This window comes from Eretmochelys imbricata, chromosome 8 (assembly GCF_965152235.1).
Source record: "Eretmochelys imbricata isolate rEreImb1 chromosome 8, rEreImb1.hap1, whole genome shotgun sequence".
NCBI classification, from domain to species: domain Eukaryota; kingdom Metazoa; phylum Chordata; order Testudines; family Cheloniidae; genus Eretmochelys; species Eretmochelys imbricata.
The window spans coordinates 91,949,265-91,971,327 of record NC_135579.1 but is presented as its reverse complement, the minus strand read 5'-3'; the positions used below and the strand labels follow the sequence as shown (position 1 = coordinate 91,971,327).

The following is a 22,063-nucleotide window of genomic DNA, read 5'->3' as shown; positions in this document are numbered from 1 at the left end:
AGGTTCTACACCAAAGGAAGAAACATTCCACCCCAGAGGTGGTCAGCTGAAGTGACTCCTGCATACAGCGTATAGTTTATGAAGTGCCTTAGAATCCCTTGGCATGAAAGGTGTTTGAACTGACAAAAAATAATTAAAATAGGGAATTATATAGAAAGCACGATAAGGCTAACACTGCTAGCATATATACTATACTCTGAAATGTAGTAAACATATATATGAGGTTGTCAGTACTTAAACAACATATAGTAACTTTTAGAACACTTTTGTAAGTCAAGTAATGTGAGAATTTGGAGCTTTACTGGCCATTTATATAAAGTGCACAATAGTTCCAAAAGTTTCATAGCTACCCATTGATCTAAATTTTTAGCAAGTACATTTGTAACATTACAGAAGTTTACTTTATAGTTATCACAAAATCTTGTGATGGTCATTGCATCCCTGTGCCTTATTTGGAATGGAAATAATGCTACATAGTACTATGGCCTGCCATGCAATCCTGAAGCCAGGATTCACTCTAGTCATCACTGTAGTTTACTGAAGTGCCGAAGAAATGTTTTTTCTTGTGCTATATGCCCATCTCACTCTTAAATCTTTACCTTATGTTCATCAATGCCTGAAACCATGAGAATTACAATGCAGACACAAGTCTTTCTGCAGTGGAGCTCTGCCACAGTAAAACAATGTAGTGATATGCAATAGCTGAAAAATGAAAGGTAAATCTGGGTCTCTTACCTTCACTCATGAACTTTGTTTCCCTGGAGGCACCTGCTCCAAAGAATTAAATGGTCCATTTGCTCATTGTCCATCCATGCTGGAAGAAAGACAGGAGGCCATAGATGTAGTTTAATTAGGCTGCAACTTTATTCACTTAAAATGTCTGGGAGCACCTTGCAATAAATTGTACAGTGCAGGAAGCGGGGGCAGGGCGTGTCAGTTCTCCACTGTTCCAGATGTAGGAGCCCTAAACCCTGCTTCCTCAGCTCCCTTAAAGGGGGCTACGAAAATGAGGGAGGTCATCTCCCTGCTGTACAAGTTGTAGGAGTCCCAAAACCCGCTTACTCAGCTCCCTTAAGGGATGCTTTCCCTCAAATCCTTTTCCAGTCCACTATATCCAAAAACCATATCCTGTCCATATCAGGTACCTGTACTGGACATGTGCTCAGAGTGTTACTTAATTTGCCATTGTCTGTATGAAATTTTAGTTTGTACTGACTTTGCTAGTACTTTTTGTGTAGCCTGTTGTAAAACTAGGCAAACAAGTAGATGTGTTGATGTACCCCCTGGAAGACCTCTGTGTACCCCCAGGGGTACACATACCTCTGGTTGAGAACTACTGGGTTAGATCCCCCTTGCAGTTAAATCACAAGGAGAGAGGCAGTGCAAGTTAAAGCAAAGATAATTTATAGATTTCTAAAGAAATTGCCTCATTCAGTAGAGCCTCAATAGCTGACACTACTGGCAGGCACACGTTGTGAATTACTGGCTTTTTTTGAATTACCAAGTGAACACACATGAAAAAGTAAGGCGTATGCATCACAAATTCTATTTTGTTCATTTATTCCTGCATTTGTAGTTTAGTTGTAATTACTCAGAAATACTTGGTAACATGCCAGGAGTGAGTACCTTGTAAAAATAATCTTAAAAATACGGAAACTCACTACAGTGCACTAAGTTCCTGTTAGATCTTTGCTGCAAATGATGGAAAGGCAGCCATGTTTTGTGTGAATATTATCAACGCTTTTACTGTAGTTTTGGGCTGAGGAGAAACTCAACATAGCAACCATTCTGAAAAGTGCTTAGCACTTTAAAATTCCATTGGAGTGGGAACTGAAAGTGTTCAATTTCTCACAGGATTGGGACCTAATCCATATTTAAGACATCCTCAAGCATGCGTTAGTCATGGCATCACTTTGATAACATATCCTCAAAGATCATTCTATTGACATCTGATCCTTGTAGCAAGACATGACTTTACAAGTAGGATGCTGTATACGGTAGTCTCCAAACCAAAGGTCTATCTTTCACCAAACACTTTGCTTTTATAAAAAGGGCAGTAGCGTTTCACCTTTACTGATAACTCAGTATCTTTATTTATATTTAATTATCCTTATTTTTCCTCAATATGAGGTGTCACCTCAATACTTCACTGGAATTTGGCACAGTATTTCCTTCTATTTACAGCCATTTTTACCACTTCATCGGGGAGTTAGATTGCCAATTAGATTGTTTCACATGTTATGGATTTTATTCAGCACAGTGCATGCCTTGGCCCTTAAACATATATAACTATTAAGGTACATATTTAGATCTGCATACACAGGAAACTGAGAAAAGAAGATGGTGTGTGCAGCTGTCAAAGCAGCAGAACACTTAGAGTACTGAAAGTTTTTGGAATTGACCTGAGTTCTGGACAGTTGCAATGGAGAGATGTAGAGCAGCAATAAAATCATTAAAGTACTTCAGGTTTGGAAGTAATCTGGGTTCTTGGCTTGTGTTGCTCTTAATAGCTTTACATTTTGTGGGAGCCATTCCAATTTTTAAAGAGAGCTTCAGCCTTGAGACTGATTGCACTTACCACCCCAACCAAACTGCAACCCATAATTTTTTTACCAAGGGAATCTTAGTTTGTCAGACAGATCACATGAGTACTTTAGAGCATGTAGACTCCAGCAATGGGAAAATCAGGGCTTTAACTGTATACTGTGCTCTACTGGTATGAAATAAGGGCCTGATCCTGGTAACATACCCATGAGTAACTTCACTTAAATCAATAGCTTTATTGAGATCAATGTGAATTCCTCATATGACTGAAGATACCTGGGAACACATTTGCAGGATCAGGATCTATGATATATGTTGTACAGCCTTATACCGAGAGACCTGCCCCTCTCAAAGACAAAAGTGGTTCAGATGAACTGAGCACATCTTCTTCTGGATGCATTACATCATTTTATTTAAGTATGTTGAAAGGAATGACTTTCCTTTAGTCCAGTTATGTACATGCCTATATATTCACCATTAAAGCAAACTTTCTCAGTGTCTAAAATCAAATTCTTGCTCTAAAACGTTTGCACATTTCTGTGTTAAACATCTGCTTAGGTGGCTCTGAGATACTGTGTTTTGGTGTTGTTTGTGTGTGATCTAGTGCTGCTTCCTCAACGCACGTGTCCCTTCCCTTCACAGCCTACTCGACACCCAGCACCTCCCCCGCAAACCGATTCGTCAGTGTTGGACCTCGGGATCCAAGCTTTGTAAATATCCCTCAACAGACACAGGTGGGCAGCTTTCAACTTCTCTGTATGCAGTGCACCTTGTTATTCTTCTGTGTATTTTAATGTCTCCTTACAAAATGAGCTGCATTTCCGCACCACTGTCAATTCACCCACATGGTCTCAGTAACAACGATGAAATGTCACTCACAATTTGTGTTTGTCTGTTGTGTTTTATTGGCTTATATGGTAATAATTCTTCCATAATTCCTCCAAACTCTCTTGCTTTCCAAGGCATTGGCTTCTAGTGTGCAATTTTTCCTCTAGGACCAAATTTTCAAATTTCTTCATTGCATCTGACATATTTGCAAGTGCATCTATTTGCACATGCAAAAGCCCAGATGAGCCAATCAGGTAATTATGGCCTTCAGCCCAATCCTGCACCACTGAAGTCATTTCAATAAGAACAGGATCCAATTCCTAATTTGCCATTTGCATGCAGGGTTTTGGGCATGCAGGTGATTTTTTTTTGGTGGGGGGCCCAGGAGATGTGGAAACTGATGTGCTCATAACTACTATGAAGACCTAGTTAAGGGAGGGCCTTTGAAAATTTGGCTTCAGATGTCAAAATGCAAGTTAAACCAAAGAACCAACAGTTTAAAGCTCTAGCATCTTGTTTGCAGCCAACACCGTATTTCACTGCAGTGATGTTGGGGTGACTATTCAGAGATTTGCTATAGTTGAGTCAGAAGCTCAAGCAAATATTTCTTTAGAAGGATAGGGTTTAAATGCGCTTTTTCCAAGCTGTATCAAATCCTTAGTATTGATTAAGAAAATAGTTGTTGGCAGTATTTTTAATGGTTAATTTTAGCCAGATGTTGAAAAAAATTAAAGCAATGTTTAATATCACATTATCATGAAGCAATATAAAAACGAGAGGAACTAAAGTTCTAGGACAACTACAGCTTGTAGTTTGAAATGATTGCCTGATTACATTACAATGCTTTTAAAGGTTAACATCAAGAAGTATTTTTAATATGTTTTGAACTGGCTGTGATGATTTTAAAAAGTAATAATTTAGCAAGGGTGAAGTTTTACTTTTTATCCCCTTCTGTACAATTTGAAACAGGTCTTAGATGTGAACAATAAGGATATAGATGCATGGATGTTACACGCTACATTTTCAGAACATGCATGAAGACAGAATCCACATTGTGATGTGATCAAAGCCTGCGCTATCAGCGTTATATGACTGTGTAACTTATTACTGAAAATTGTCCATTTATAGGGCTGTGACCAGATGCCTGTGAGCACAATATGTTTTCTTGCTATCTGTTCCTTTTGTATCGTTTGTTAGGGGCTTTAGTTTATAGCTGTGTCGACAGCACAGGTTCAACTACATTGAATCTCAAACCTTTCCTGCATTAAACAGGGTCACAGAAAGTACACTAGCAGCTGAGGGAGGAGGGGGTGTATGTGTTAACTCTTCAAGTTCTGATTTCTTTAGTTCATTAGTAAAGGGAAGCCTGTGTCCCAGTTTTCAAGTTGGGCCTCCCTTTTAGTGCCTCCTGTTTAATCGATATAGAAGGCAAGTTTTCATACGCCTTTCCATTTAAGTCATAGCATTTCTCCTGTGGTTTTGGAAAGGATCAGAACAAACAGAAATACATTGAAATAAGGAAATAGAAAAATTTTAAGGTGAGCTGTTAAAGTTTTCAAGCTTTTGGCTTTTTTCTTCAGGGTCCAAGAAACTTGAAACTCTTTGGAGAACGCTCCAATAGCTTTTCTAAAAGACTGACAACACTGATTGGCAGATTGTTACATAGTGGAATATAACAAAATCTGAATCTGTAAGATATCAAACTTGTTTGCATTTTAAAACTAGGCTTTTTGCATTTGTTGACTGTGAATTTTGAACCCTGCAAGTTATGATTGAAGCCATTGGAAAGTGTTCTGGCCCTATTGTATGTGCTTATGTGTAATACTGGATAGCAAATGACAATACCCCAGCATAACTCCAAATTAAGGCAAAACATGCTGCTATAGATAAGGGGACTGCCAGTCTCTCTTACTACAGCTGCGTCCTTTGTGCTACTGTACTTCAGGGTACATCAGCATAACCATTATGACCCACTGTGATACTGGATTTATAATTTGCCATAAAAACCCACTGTGAATTGAAATTATTAATATAGCAGTTCTGAAGTAAACCATGTTTTAAATCAGAGAAGTGGGGTGAAAATACAGAGAAGTTAATGGTTAGGGACTTAGTTAACGCTCTTCTTGTCAAAACAAATCCCCTGTTATAATGAAATTTTTGCAGGACATTAGATCCGTCACTTAGGATATTTTCAAAATATAAAAATAAAAACAAATGAAACACTAATATATTGAAAGTGGTTGGTGTTGCTATTTCCCATCAGGAATTTTACAGTGCATTCAGTAGTCAGGTTAAGAATTGTATGGCCTGATGTTGAGAGATGCCAACACTCACAACTGCGAGAGTTCAGGGGGAGAGGTAAACACTCAGTACTTCTGAGTGTCAAGCTAGTAACTTCAACGTTACTTTTGCTGCAGCATAACTCTAGAAACTCCATTTTCTCCTAATTTAACTCTAATGGTTCATCTCCATTCTAGAGCTAGGCCCAAACCAAAAGCCTGGATTTGAACATTCCTAACTTTCATGGAAGTTCTGATCCAGACAGAAACTTTGAGAAATGACCAAATTTTAGAGACAACTTTTCAAAAGCACCATATTTTCTTCCCATGTTGCAGCTGTTTAACTGTGTCATAGATCACATACCCATAGTCATCAATCTCAAAGTTGCTACGAATTGAACATGTCCACAGAGATGTGCCGGTGCTGTTTAGTAGAACGTACATTTCACATCCCTGGATGTGCAAGGGGCTCATACAGCAGGGAAATTAAATGGTGGACAAACTAACAACAATGTTGTTGGCCTAGCACGGGAACTATTTTTCCTGTTCTTAAACAATAGAAAGTAGGAACAGGCCTTTTTTAGTGGCCATTACGAAAATCAGCAACGGACATTTCTGTCAACACTCTGTTCTAATTAATTCCAAATGTCCTTAAATGTGAGTCATTAAGGAAGACATTTTAAATAGAAAAGTGAATATTTCATCATCATAGGTTGTTGTAGAATTACCTACTGCACCAGGACAGATCTGGGGTAGAAGAACCAGACAAATAACTGGTTTAGTAAGTGTTCTTGTGGAAGCCCAGAGAAGACTAGAAGTTTCAAAAAGAGAGGTGTTTAGCAGTTCAAACAATTTTGCAAATCTTGATACACTCCCTCCACCTATTCCTGTTCTGCACCAGCAGCTCACCACAGTATGGTCCCATTTGCAGGGCTATTTAAAACTGAATTACTGTCTGGGCTATTAGAAGGATCACTTTAATTGGCCTGGGCCTTATTTGATGACAAAAAGGCACAGGTGTTGTAACCTTCGCTTGATAAATCATTTACTTTAGCTGCCTGACTTGTAAGCAATACAAGATCTTCAGCCTCGCTGCCTTTGCCATATGCAAATCAGAAATACAGTATGCCTGGGATATATCGTCTACTATTTCAAAAGCAAGCTGGTCCGGCTACCGCATGACTAAGTAACAGATACATTTCTTGTGTTGGCATAGTCTTGTAAAAAGAAAAGTGGCAGAGGAAATGGAAAATACCATCACATTAATCAGGGGCTAACCTTCTGGAAGCTACTACACTCCTATAAAACAAATACTGTCTCTCTCTCTTGCTGCAGAAAATAATGAAGCAAAGAGCATGCGGTCAGCATAATCAGTCTATCTAGTGACACCAAACCCAATCGAGCAGCTTGTTTTTTGGGACCAATATGTAGACTCGGGCACATTATTTTGTAACTAGTGCTTGTCAATCTGTAAGGCTGGCTGAAAAAAATATGTGTTGTTTTCCATTCTGATGGGTTGGGAGCCATATAAATTCAGTTTCCTGCAGCTCCTTGCCCGCTAAACTTTGATTACCATGCAAAGTTTTTTCAGCCACCACAACAGACAGCTTATTAGAAGTTGCATTTCAGCTGGCAGAATCATTTCCTGATCCACACCACCTCTAGTCCATTTAACCTCTAGCTGAGCGTAGCAGTGCATGAACCTTGCAGGTTGAACACTGGTAAAAAGCCCTGGTACAGCAAACACAGTAGTGTTCTTCACACAACAGGTAACTGGCCGGAGTTGGTCAAGGAGCTTTTGAGAAGACAGAATTTCAAATGCCCTGCTTCTTTGCTGGTTTATGGAAAGAGAATGCCACCAAATTTCCTCTTAAGAAAATACTTCAAAGAAAGACGCCAGTTAAATTTAAAATTACTGCCTGATATCTCCATACTCCATTTTACATTTGATTCGTCTAAGTTAGCTTCCAGATCTTTGTTAATATAGGAGCAGATACTGACTCAAGAGGAAACCACTTCGAGGATAGAATCAAGGTAAATCTGTTCCTCTGAGAGCACAATCTAATTCCCAAAGTAGAATCAGACTACAAACATTAAACAAGGTTCTGCTCTCACTTCTGCTGATATGAGTCTAGAGTAACTCCATTAGCTACAGTGAAGTTGCTCAGGATTTGAACTGGGGTAACTGAGAGCAAAATCTGGCCTATTGAATATGCATAATAGTCATGATAGCAAAAACCACACATTTTTACCCAAAGCATAGGGAAATAAAATCTATCTAAAGAAGAAAGTTGCACCCTTTTCTCAGCAATAAGATAGAAAAAACATAGCAAAAGTACTTACTAAAAAGAGAGAGAAAACAGTCACAAAATGGTAACTTTAGGGCTAGATCTGCTTGGTTTTGCCAGATTTAAAGGGCTATAAAGGCATGCTGGGAAGAAAATTCTATAAGAGGGCTACACTTCCCTAAAGATAATTAAGGGTGGGGTCTCCCCCAGGGAAGGGGTTGTATGTATTGTGCTATATTACTAGGGCAAATAGTTTTTTTAGGACTTCTATTATCCTCCGTTTCTTCTATGCTAGTGAATACCTTTGTATTCTTTGTTTTAAGAAAACTTTATTTTATCTTTATAAAACATTGCCTGTCTTCTAACTCAAGTGCACATACAGCTCTAACAACATAGTGCATGATTCCTTTGTCTTTTAACAAGAAGAAAGCTAAGACTTTTTCCCTCTCCTCCTCCTCCTCCCCCCAAAGAAAAAAACTTCCCTGTAATTTTTCACTGGCAGCATCTTCAAGCAAAGGCCTGAGAAAAGAGATGTGCCTTTCACTGTGTCCTGTAGGTTGGGCTCTGTCAGACAAGCGAGAGAAGCAAATTGTAGACTAGATGGCTCTCCAGTGATAACATTCAGTCATCTATTTCTAGGGAATGTTGCACAGGTGACCCAACTGACTTCAGCTGCCTGGCAGCTCATTGGGAGCAGAAAGGCAGTCTTTCAGGTAACTAGGACCTAACTGTATGGAACTTTATAGAACAAAGTCAACACCTTGAAATGGACCCGGAGGTATAGAAAGCTAGTGCAGTTCCTAGAGAGCTGTTATTCTTGCTGCTGATGCCACCTGGCTGTATTGTATCCAATTTCCATTGGCAGGATATGGAAAAAGAAATCATTGCAAAAATGTTTCTGTCAAGTAAAACATGTAACTTATGTTATGGGGAGTAGCCATTTTGCTACTTACATGATTCCTACTTCAGTCTCACTCTTTTGACATTACAGAACGGGAGAGTACAACGACTAGTCTTATCTATGGCTGATGTTGATGAAGCTTACTAGCAACCCTCTTGGGCTCTAATGAGAGGTACAAGCTTTCCCTCCTCACACCTTTTCCTCTTCTCTCCCCTATTCCCTGAGGCTGTGCATTACCTCAGTAATGTGCGTGGCTTCTGCTGGCCCTCCCAGCAGGGAGCTTAAGGTGGTTCCCGAGCTCAGGATTCCATCGTATTAGTGCAAAGTGCTACCAGCTGCACCGGGTTTTTCTTAACAGAGCAGTTTGTGTTCATAAAAAGTGTAGCAGCAGCTTGTGAATTTTACATAACAAGAGGCACTCAGAGGATATGAAAGGCACTAGGAAAAATGTCACTTCTTTTAGTTTCCTAGGTCCTGAGCGGAACCATCACGAATTCAAGCCTACCCTGTTTGTACAGCATTGTAGCATTCATAGATTTGTTTGCCGATCGCTCATATATATCTGGTGACTCTACTCATATCCAAGTTAGTCTTGTCCTTGAGCCTGAAAGTAGGTCTTGTGTTGGCGCACAGAGAGAGATGAGAGAAGCCTAATTGTATGAAACTGTCTTTATACCAGTCAGCCTGCTGAGAGCTGTGTACGCCACAAAGCAACTTCTATAGCTGCTGGCCCACAAGTGTTGGCTATGAAGTTCCTTGATTATAGAGGCTGCCTCCTGATTCCACGGGGGGTGTGGGGGGAGGACACCTCCTTTCAGTAGGGGCTGCACTGCCCCACAGTGCCATTTCCCAAATGCTGCTCATTGCGGGGAACGCGGAAGTGGCACTGAGTGAGAATTTGAGTGAAAGGGTGGCATCACCTCTGGCTACACAATAGAATTTTAAAGCATCCAGGTCTCGCAAGCACATTCCCTTGTTTGAAATCTCCTCTCCAGAGCCCATTCGTCTTCCAAACCAATGATCTGGGAGCTTCCCCCACACCAGTGACAGGGAGTGAGGTTCACCTACCATTCCTGAAGCTCTTGGTGTAGAGACATACACCATAGATCTCTTTTAAGCAAGTTGGGCCCCAATGCCCTGATGGGGCCCCAAGCACTGGACTCCTGGTGTAGCTCTGTTGGAGCTCCCATGAGGCCTAGCCAGGGAAAGAGAGAACAAGCTATGACAGGGAACTGCTGATCATGTGAAGAGGCAGTTTCATAATCATGAGTTCTCCTTCGTTATAGGTGCTCCATTACTGCTTGGGCTGGAGGGGTCCTTTTCATTGGGGCCAGTAAAAATCCCTCCATGGCAAGCTGATCTTCCTCCGGCAAAGGCTAGAAGGGTGGTGTGCATGCATGCTGCAGTAGAGGTCTCAGTGTGGCTGCTGTCTGCGATTACACAAATGCTGTGTGGCTGCAAGCCCCCAGTGTAGTGTGGTGCAGGCCTTCACAGCAGCTGTGCTAGTCCAGAACACTTTGTAGAGTGGGGGATACAAAAGGGGCCTCAGAATAGGGAGTGAATTTCATCACCTTCAGCACCCTCCCTGGTCAGTTCAGCACACAGAACCCGTGTAATTGCGTAGAGGCACTGATTGGCATTTCACTCTGCAGGATCAGAAGGGTATACCTCCGGAGACGGAAGCACTTGTTACACCAAAAGGATAGAGATTTCTGAAAGACTTGTCAGTGCCATCATGTGGCCCTATCCTCAACATGGGTATGAGCCAAACCAGTCCAGAAATGATTGGGTAACTCCCAAGCAGGAGTATATTTTACTGTGCTTTTCTTCCTTCTCCTCTTCCTCCTCCTTGAATGCCAGGCTGGCCCCTTTCGGAGTCCAGTACTCTGCACTCCACTTCCAGTGTCCATGAAATGATTATTTACTACAGACGTAGACAGATTTCCCAAACCAAGCCATTCAACTCGATACTCCTCCCCCGCCTTGCCCCTTCTCTCCATTTATAACAACCAGGAAGCTTGTTTGGAAAGCACCCCTTTCTTTTGGCTTTTATGGGTGTGACTTATGCACCACAGCAGGGAAGAAGGAAGAGGAGTAAGTGTGTGGGTGGGGAAGAGCTGGGAAATGTAGACATATGATGAATGAGACCGGGAGTTGTAATTTCTTACTGAATAATTCTCTACAAGCTGTGCAAACTTTCTTTAGTTAAACAATTACTCTAAAAGGCAACAATTTTGTGCATTTTCATTGAAGAGCCTTCACAGTGACAATGGCCTGCGTTCTCCTTTCTAAGAACCTCTGCAAACAGCCAGCACAGTTTTCTGTCTTATGTGCAGCAGGAAGCGTCCTTTACAAATATCTCATATTTCTCTCTGTAAAACGGATTTAATAGCCAACCATTTAAAATGGATTTAAATTGCCTGGAATTGGAAAGAAACTTCCCCATATGGAAGGGTCATTACATGATTCTCCTTTATGGGAATTCTTGCATCTTCCTCTGAACAAGCATAAGATACCAGCCAATGTCAGAGACATAATACTGGATCAGACAGAGCATTAGTCTGATGAGGCATGACAATTCCTGTGTTCATAGTTGCGTGCTATATGAACTAGGCATAGAATGCATAGAAAAGGCCTCCCAGGTTTCTAGAACAACTTTTAAAACTAATAAAGGTTTGAGGGGGGGAGGAAGAGGGGTGGTGTTTTGTTCGTTTGTTTTTTGGGGAGGAGGATGGGTGGGGAGGGTTGCCATCAAATCAGTTAGATGATCCAAAAGGATTTAAAGTAATTGGTGCAAAAGAAGTTCCATGCCTCAGAACACACTTTGTGAATGTTTGTTTCATCAGATACACAGCTGACAGGGTTAACTTTAATGGGGTGGTGATCCTCATTGAATTGCAGATTCCTGTGACTGACTGAAATACTACAGAGACTTCGGTAATACAGTGTGTGCTGCTCAAACTCTTTCCACTTGCAAAGTTTCATATTTTGTCAAACAGACCACACACACACACACACACAAAATCATAAGGTGAGACTCCAGTTAGGTCCCTCTTACTGCTTTTATTTGTCTTAGCTGATTTCCTGCCCACCCCCCCCCCAACCTCCATTGCAGCTAATGGTGCATTGAATTAGTCTGCCTGACTGCTGCATCAGGTCCCACATCGATTTATTGACTTTGTGAGAGTGGCTAGTACAGTAATTGTTACAAGAGCAGAATAGAAAGCAAGAACATGTCCGCATAAAAAATAGAAATGATGTTTTGTTGTTTCTTTCCTTTTTCTGCCCTATAGATCTTTATGTGTTTACCTAGCAGAGAGCACTTTACTAAAGTTAATCAGCTCCTTCTACATTATTAATTGTGACAGTTAGGGTGCTACGTGACAGCAAGAGTATTATGGAAAACACTGATCTCACTCCAGTGGTGTGGACTTGAGCAAGTTTTCTATTCCTTCTCTTATTTCATGACTGCTTTAGGGTACTACTAAATCACATTCCCCTGATTGACAATATGCTGTCAATACTGTTGATTTGGGAGTCAAGCAGAGAGGAGCACACGAGAAAAAAGAAGTGAGGAGCTCTTCAGAATATTCTAAAGCCCTGGCAAGAAGTCACTGTAACTCTGTAATGGTAACAATTATATGCCTAGCCTGATTTCTGTAAAATATATTTTGCTAGGAGTAGTTGTTTAAGATCTGCTGTTTAATAAGTGATTGGGATTTACAAAGAGGGCTAATGGAGGCCTTTAAAATCTATATACAGAATGTGTGCATATAATGTCATTAAAAAGACACCTACTGGTTTTTTACAAGGGGTTTTGGAAATGACTGCCTTTGAAGGACATTTTATGGTAGTTCAGCTTTCACATTTGATACCTATATGTGCTCTATAAATTCCACACGGTCCGACAAAACCAAATAGGTGTCACTTATGACCTGGATGGAAAAGGTCAACACTTACATGGCTTTTCCTTTTACTGGAGCATTAACATTTTTGCCATCTGCTGCATAAATATTTTAGCGACTCCTCACTAAATATTCTACAGTCAAGGATTAGGACCACACTATACTATACAGTAAAGTTCAAAATTTAAAGGTCATGGTCTCTGCCTAGTTCTCAATGGACACGTTAACGTCACAAAAACCATCACTACTTCAACTGACATCTTTTGTTAGTGGTCTCAACAGAGAGGCCAAGAAGTGAGGGAGACACCTCTACAGGTAGATTCTCTGCCCTTAACAACCAGGATAGCATTCTACAGGAATGGACTAAAACAATACTTTAATATATATTTTATAAACATAAGCCAGATAAGAGGCACCTTGGTAAGGCAGTAAATTTCTCAACTCCCAAACCCCTGCACTTCACTGACAAGAGAGCCAGATTATTCCAAGTTAATGTAAAGAGGGTGCAGGAGGAGGGGGCAGTATCTGGGTCTACTAAACATGTTTTATGCATGTTCCGTGTTCGTGTCTGAAAGTGATGCCTGCAAACTTAAAGACATTTTGTAGTGCACATATTCAGCATGCATTTTTCAACTAGTCATAACTAGGTTGAATCAACTAGTTAAGTCATAAGTAGGTGATGCTTGGGGTGGACTGCTCAAACCTTGCTAAGTTTCAGCTTTCAAACTTCAGCTGTTTTTGAAGTGGTCAGTTGAAAAAAAAGTGTTTCTAGCTGGCTTAATTTGTTTTTGAAATAGCAAAAATGCCATTATTTCACTCTCACCTAACTCAGAATCAGCTGAAGGGATTTTCCTCAAACTTTCCCAAAAAATTCCCCTATTGTACAGAGACAACTCTTGGACAGTTTAAAAATTTACCCCAAAAAGGTGAATTTGGGAGAAAATTCTGATCATAAGAAATAAAGGGGCTATAGCTGAAAACATTTTGTAACCTTAACTTTATAATATGTAATATGAATATTATTAATATCCAAACTTCCAAGATCCATGTAAAACTATACATGCAAAATCTTCAGGTATATTCATTTTCATGAACAAGCTCGGACACTGTGTACAAATACCACTGTTTGCACATGCTAATAGATGTGACCGAATGTTTTAAAAGCACATGTTCAGAAGCCCATAGAATGTTTTTTTTTGTTCATTACATATGATAAATGGAAATCACTTCATCCGTCAGTGAAATGCAGCCCCTGTATACAAATTTACTTATATTATTCTCTACTTTGATTTAGCTACAACATTGTGCATAAGACAGAAGAGAGGAATGTCATACATAAGAGGCAGTGCATAGAGTTAGGTGCTTACATATCCAGTTTGCACACACAATATTTTTTCTGTCTTTATCTGCATGCTAATTTGGCCTATGGTTTTTTAAAATTTATATAAAGCACTTTGTGGTCTTTTGGGTTAAAGGTTGCTATATAAATCTAAGATATCAGTCCGTCTTTCCTTCATTGAAGTCAATGGTAGTGGGAGCTGGAATAGGTGCATCTGTAGGAGTTAGTTTAGGTAACTGCTATACAATATTTCTTGATTTTTTTAAAAAAACATCTATGATTATATTCTGCTTATGAATAATTGTGTGACACAGACTGGATTAACTTCCGTCTTTCACAGTGAAGTTAAGACAAAGGTTAAAATTCCCATTTTCTTTGCAGGAAAAGACTGAGAGTGCAGCTCTACTGTGAAAAGTGTCTCTGTAAAAATTGCATCATGTGGCTCCATATTTATTATCTCTGAGAGATCCCAGAGAAAATGTATTCCATTTATAAGTACAGAGATGTTTTATTCTAACTTACCAGACTTGAAAGCTCAACCTGGGGTCTGTAAATCAAGCTATGTTCTTTCTGGTTCCTCCAAAAAAACAAAGATTCTGCAGGCTAAATTCTTTCCTCACTTATACCTCTGCAGCTCCACTATCTTAAAGTTCTGCACTTTGTGCCCCCTGTGTAATGCCATTGTCTCCAGTTGGAACTATATTAACGATTGTGTTGATATTGCATGAGCCAAATTAGGATCCAATTCATTCTCCCACAGCACTGGTTGCTCTTTACTGTAAGGAATAAATGCAGGAAATATTTAAAATAAGGAGCTATGATTCCAAATACAAGTGAGGAGCCTGCTTATTGAGTACAAGGGTGCTACTGTTAAAAAGTGTCTTTTCATTGTGGAGCTGCACATACAGTGATTCAAAAACCAGCAAAGCGGAACCTTTGCTTTAAAGTTCAGCATTTACCGTGGGAATTTTGTCTATTTTCTCTGACAGTATTAAGTAAATTGAAATAGCTTAGTTAGTTATTACTGAACTTGATAATTAGTATTAATCCATTTCCCCTGCTGTATACGCAAATATTATGAAACTATGATAATGAATCAGGAAACTGTCATATTTTGACTTTTAATGACTTGAAATCTACCACTAGTTTTACTGGCACATCATAATATGTTTGAAAATCACTTATCATGGGCCAAAATTCCAACCCAGTTAGTCAGCCATATCTAATACAGTATTTCTTCATTCAAAGACTGGGGATGTACTGAACATCTTTCATATTCTTTAAGAGAAGACTCCCTACTCCTTAGTCCTCAATATAGTTTTTTTCCTCATCTCAGTCACCAAGATTCTGTATCACTGTGACCTTTGTTGGCCAACGAGAGCTGCATTGGACTTTATTTGACCATGTCTAGCTGGGCCAGATGGTCTCTGCAGTGTAATAGGAGATGTTCCCTCATCCATCTCTGAAGGCTGAGCATGTTGCCACTGCTGTTTCAGCAGACCCAGGGAGCAAAACACTGATCCCAGGAATTAAACCTAGGTATTGTGCATGACCTTGAACTTTTCTCAGAGTAGTTTGTTCAGTTTAGCAGGATACAGTTGTCGAGTTCCGGGATGGAATCCAGATCAGTGAGTGGTTATATCACTGTCTGCCCTGAAACCCTGGGTGCCTTAAATACTCTGCTGCTGTGGCTCACAGCCTGGACACCGACTGCCTGCAGATAAGCATGAATGTCACATCCTGAGTGCCTGGGAGCCCTTCATTCCTGGATCAGCAGCTTTGACTCCAGCAACCTTCCTGTAAGCACAATGGCAGCCCTCTGGTTTCCTTCATCCTTGGTTACTACTTGCAGGGTGACTCCAAGACACCCCTGTCCTGAAATTCCCCCAAAAGTCAGTCCTGAAGTGTCCAGGCCTCTCCTGGACCACGCAGAGAAATAATAAACTTTGTTGGAGCCATTAAAGAGACCCACACACATTACATCTTATTAACTTACTTGTGATAGGTATACCCTTCCCTTCAAGCACAGCACTGAGTTGGTTTATAGTAAAAATAAAACAGATTTATTAACAGTAAGAAATACGCTAAGTAATGCCAAGTAAAAGAAATAAAAATCATGATGGTTACAAGCAAATAAAAGTAAAAATATGCACTTAAAGGTCTGAAACTTAATCTAGCAAGATAACAGGCTTTGTTCAAAATGGTTTCTTTTGCCAGTCTTCCTTCTTACTGCCATGGCTGACCTTCCCTCAGTCAGGACCTTCCACAGAAGTACAAGGTGCTGGGTTCCCTTGTCTTCCTAAGGGGAAAGATCTTTGCCTAAGCAGATTTCTCACTTATATTCAATCCCCAGAGACTTCAGTCCCTCCCTTAGTTGAAGGACCCATCTTTCTCAGCTTGCAAGAGCTCTGTTGCCTTGCATCTGTTTAGTGATGAACACCAAAGAATGGCCTTGCTTCAAAAGGCAGGATGACTTTACGCTGTTCTTCCAGTCCCATCCTGATTTCCATGTAAATGGGGCTTCTATTGTTTTGGGTCATACCTTATGTAATTTCATTGGCGACAGGTGGAAAACTGTCTTCCCTCCTGCATGCGTAAAATCTAATTCTCCCTTTGTTCGGTCACAGTTTGTAAAACACAGTATCCATGAGTATTCATAATTCCTTATATAGTGTCAATACATATATTTTCACAATGATATTAATCACCGGTGTATCCTAGGCTTTCATAAAACCTCATTTGATACACTTTTATAATACAGTAACATTATAAATTTGAAACTCAAAAAACAGTCCTACAAAAAGTGGAAACTAGGTCAAATTATGAAGGATGAATATAAACAAATACCACAAGCATGTAGGGACAACATTAGAAAGGCCAAGGCACAAAATGAGATTAAACTAACTTGAGACATAAAGGGTAACAAGAAAACATTCTACAAATACATTAGAAGCAAAAGGAAGACCAAGGACACGGTAGGCTCACTGCTCCATGAGGCGGGAAAGACAGTAACAGCATGTCAGAAGTGTTAAATGACTTTTTTGTTACAATTTTCACCAAAAGGTTAGTAGCGATCAGAATCTAACATAGTGAACACCAGTGAAAATGAGGTAGGATCTGAGGCTAAAATAGGGAAAGAACCAGTTAAAAATTACTTAGACAAGTTAGATGTCTTTAAGTTGGGAGGGCCTGATGAAATGCATACTAGAATACTCAAGGAGCTTCCTGAGGAGATATTTGAGCCTTTAGCGATTATCTTCGAAAACTCATGGAAGGCAGGAGAGATTCCAGAGGACTGAAAGATGGCAAATATAGTGCCAATCTATAAAAAGGGAAATAAGGACAACTTGAGGAATTACAGACCATTCAGCTTAACTTCTATACCTGGAAAGATAATGGAGCAAATAATCAAGTAATGTGCAGACAACTAGAACAGGGACAGGCAAACTTTTTGGCCCGAGGGCCACATCTGGGTGGGAAAATTTCATGCAAGGCCATGAATGTAGGGCTGGGGCAGGGGTTTGGGGTGCGGGAGGGAGTGCACGGTGTGGGAGGGGATGCAGTGTGCAGGAAGGGGCTCAGAGCAAGGGGTTGGGGTGCAGGAGGATGTGGGGTGTGGGGGGGCTCAGGGCAGGGTTTGGGGTGTGGCATGGGGCTCAGGACAGGGGGTTGAGGTGCAGGAGCGGTAAGGGGTGCGGGCTCCGGCCCGGTGCCACTTACCTGGAGCGCCTCTGGAGTGGCAGCGGCGCACACCGGAGCCAGGGCAGGCTCCCTGCCTGCCCGCCCTGGCCCCGCGCTGCTCCCAGAAGCAGCCAGCACCATGTCCCTGCGGCCCCTGGGGCAGAGGGCTCTGTGCGCTACCCTCCCCTGCGAGTACCTCCCCTGAAGCTCCCATTGGCCGCTGTTCCCAATTCCCTCGCCAATGGGAGAGGTGGGGGGGAGGTACTTGCAGGCAAGGGCAGCACCGGGGCCAGAGGGACGTGGTGCCGGCCGTTTCCTGGAGTGGTGCGGGGCCCGTGGCACAATAGGGGTGGCAATCCCGCTAGTTTGCCCACCCCTGAACTAAAAGATAAGGTGATAAATAATAGCCAACATGGATTTGTCAAGAACAAAACATGTCAAAACAGCCTAATAATTTTCTTTGACAGGGTAACAAGCCTTGTGGACGAGGGGAAGCAGTAGATGTGGTATATCTTGACTTTAGTACAGCTTTTGATACTATTTTGCATAACCTCTTAAAAAAACTAGGTAAATATAGCTCTGATGGAGCTACTGTAAGGTGGGTGCATAAATAGTTAGAAAACTGTTCCCTGAGAATAGTTACCAGTGGTTCACAGTCAATCTGGAAGAGCATATCAAGTGGGGTCCTGCAGGAATTGGTCTTGGGTCTGGTTCTGTTCAATATCTTCATCAATGATTTAGATAATGGCATAGAGAGTACAGTTACGAAGTTTGCGGACAATTCCAATCTGGGAGGGGTTGCAAGTGCTTTGGAGGTTAGGGTTAAAATTCAAAATGATCCGGACAAACTGGAGAAATGCTCTGAAGTAAATAGGATGAAATTCAATAAGAACAAATGTAAAGTACTCCATTTAGGAAGGAACAATCAGTTGCACACGTACAAAATGGGAAATGACTGCCTAGGAAGGAGTGCTGTGGAAAGAGACCTGGGGGTTATAGTGACTAACAAGCTAAATATGAGTGAACAGTGTAACGCTGTTACAAAAAAAGCGAACATCATTCTGGGCTGTATATATTAGCAGGAGTGTTCATAGAATCGTAATCATAGAATATTAGGGTTGGAAGGGACCTCAGGACACAAGAAGTAATTCTTCCGCTCATGCATCTGACGAAGTGGGTATTCACCCACGAAAGCTTATGCTCCGATATGTTTGTTAGTCTATAAGGTGCCACAGGACTCCTTGCCGCATTTACAGATCCAGACTAACACGGCTACCCCTCTGATACTCTTCCGCTCTACTTAGTGGAATAAGGCTTCAGCTGAAGTATTGTGTCCAGTTCTGGGCACCATATTTCGGACAGATGTGGACAAATTGGAGAGAGTCCAGAGTAAACCAACAAACATGATTAATGATCTAGAAAACATGACCTATGAGAAAAGACTGAAAAAATTGGGTTTGTTTAGTCTGGAGAAGACTAAACATTCTTTATCACTATTGACAATGTCACCATCCTCTCTGTTGCTCAGGCCTATGGCTTTATGGTCATCTTTGTCTCCTCCCTCTCCCTTGCCCAGTGCACCCACATCATGTCAAAATCCTTGTGCTTTTCTCTCGTTAACATTTCTAACACCCAACCTTTCTTTCTGTCCACACTTGTACAAGGTTATCTCATGTCTTGATTACTTAGCCTCCTTCCCCTGGATGCCCCGACACCCATATTGTCCTTCTGCCAGTCCTTATAAAACGAAACGGCTAAGATTGTCTGACCTGCCTGAGTCCATCCACTGCTTTCCCTTTTCCTACTGCATCAAGTTCAAACTTCGTATCCTTATTTTCAAAATCCTTCACAACTCTCTTCTTCCCTGATTATCTGCTTTGTCTCTTATTGCGACGATCATGCCTCCTTAGCTCTCAGCGATGCCAACTATGACTGCTCATTTGTTCGCTTTTCCTCCAACCATCTTTGTGCTCTCATCCATGTTACTCTTACACACAGAACTCCTTCTTTAAAGTAGTCTGCAAGCCCTCTGCTCATTCAAATCCCTCTTCATGACCCACATCTGCTGTGATGCCTGCAAGAAATCAGTAATGCCTAGATCCAGGGCAAAAAATACCCCAATACTTCTTTAACGCTCTGGTTGTGCACACAGCTAGGTGATATAACCATGAGATTTTAAGACATACCATGTCTTTCTATGTGTTTGTACAGCACCTCGCACAACGAGGCCCTGATCCTGATCAGCGCCTTGGGATGCTACTGCAATATAAAAATATTCTAAGATTATGGAGTCCAGTCATCAGACATAAACACCCCCGTCCTGTCCTCCACACACACACCACTGGAACATTCAGTCCCAGAGAGGAGACACTATAGGGTTTTCAGAGGGATTTGCGTTGTGTGCTGGTTTTAATAGGGATGCAGGGGGTTTACCCTCCCTTCCAGTTTACACTACAAGTTTTTTTCCCCCCAGATACAGCTCTTGGGTTGTCTCTCACATGACACTCTCCCTTTTCTCCAGAAGATTGGCAATAACTAGCCTTTCTCCTAAGTACTGTCAAAGCCAAAAGGCTGAGGGCTTGCCTGCACTGGCAATTAAAAGCGCTGCAACTTTCTCTCTCAGGGGTGTGAAAAAACACTCCCCTGAGTGCAGCAAGTTTCAGTGCTGTAAAGCACCAGTGTAAACAGTGCCCCAGCGCTGGGAGCTACGCTCCTCGTTGAGGCGGGTTTTCTAGTGCGCCGCAACCACATAAGCACTTCAGCGTTGCCAGTGTAGACTAGCCCGGAGTCTTTGTAGCAACGTGCAGGCAGACAGAGGGTAGCCAGCCCCCTCAAACACTTCTGTCTCTCCCTCCACACCCCACCTCTGGACTCTGCACGTTCTCCTTGGCTCAGTAATATAATCTCATTCTCCATCATTGCTCCCAGTTGGCACTGAGCAGAGGAGTGAGTCCCAGAGGCAAATCTGTAGTATGTGTGTGTGTTTCTAGGCTGCCAAGCCACAAATATAACTTGGGAGGCCCTGACTTGGTTTGTGTGTGTGTGTGTGTGTTTTCCTCTAATTGTCTAAAGCAATAAAAGTAAAGAAGTTTAGATAAATCATGGATTTTAAGGACTTTGTTCCTGTAGTCCTGATATAGGCAAAGCTCCCCAGACTTCAATGGGAGCTTTGCATCTCTCAGGACTGCAGGGGCTGGCTTAAATTGAATAAAACTGTGCATACAGTATAGGGGGCCTGGTAACAAAGAATTTTGCAAAAAATAACAAGAGCAGGGAGTACAATGAAGAACAGAGAGGGTTACAGTGTGGTGAAAGTACATGTTGGCTGTTATAGCACGGTAAATTATGTCCCTTTAAAAAGTAATACTTTAACTGTAGATCTATATAGAGATAATTAAGAAGATATTGTTCCCCTTCTTTCCCTCCCTCCTTCCCTCTCTCTGCAGCAGTTCTGTGGAAACTTTTAATACTGCAGCTTGAAACTTGGGCCTCTGAGTCTAAAATGCCTGAGAAAGCACTGCAGGCTCTAACTGTAAAACATTCCTTCGGTGGGCCCTGGAAACAGAGCGAGCTAACGCAGGAGAGGTTCAGAGAGATCACATGTAAATGAGGGCTGGCTATAGACGCCTGAGAAGCATTTTATTTAGTTTAAACCTGAACTTGAACTTGCAAATGTGTTCCCGTAGAAGTGGACAGAAAGCATTGCTCTGTATAACAGGAAACCGTGTTGCTGTTAGTACAGTACCAGCACTAAGGGGTCAGGGGGAAGGAGGAGAGAGGGGCCAGTGAGAAATAGATTTCTATCCCACACTTCCCTGCATATTTAATTTTGGGTAGAGTGCAAAGTGACTGGGAAATATATTCCTGCTGCATCAAATTGGAAGAAGATTACAGAACATCCCTCATATAATATGTAAGAGGGTGTTTAGTAATTTTAAGGGGCAAAATCAAAGATATTTTGATTAAAAAGCCAATAAGCTCATAATGGTCTTAGAACCAGGAATTGTTCCTATTGAAATGTTATAAAATCACATCATATTGTGTTTTGTGATCACAATATATATAGTGCTCCTTTGTGAGTTTGTTCTATATCAATATGGGTAGATGTAAATCTAGATATGTTTTATAACAAAAGGGGAAGGAAATAGGTAGGATTTAACTAAATAAATGTTAAACTACTATTCTTCTTTGGTAAATTTTAACTGTATCTATGGTAGAATAAGCCTTGTGGAAATTTATAGGTGACTGGTAAAGCTGATAGCATTTAAAAAACATTTACATTTTAATCCAAAATGTTT

The 22,063-nt window shown here is 41.1% G+C and overlaps 1 protein-coding gene across 6 annotated transcripts in view; it reads left to right on the top strand.

The window, feature by feature from the left end:
• The window catches only part of NFIA (nuclear factor I A), a 329,888-nt gene that overhangs the window by 291,475 nt on the left and 16,350 nt on the right, over positions 1-22,063 (top strand). For 5 of the 6 annotated variants that reach the window (XM_077825158.1, XM_077825162.1, XM_077825161.1 and 2 more), the window contains 2 exons: positions 3,187-3,278; positions 8,931-9,012. In XM_077825158.1, coding sequence (XP_077681284.1) covers positions 3,187-3,278; positions 8,931-8,987 — 149 coding nt within the window. In that variant the 3' untranslated portion in view covers positions 8,988-9,012. The remainder of the gene's footprint in view (positions 1-3,186; positions 3,279-8,930; positions 9,013-22,063) is intronic. The other variant, XM_077825159.1, reaches the window with a different exon arrangement.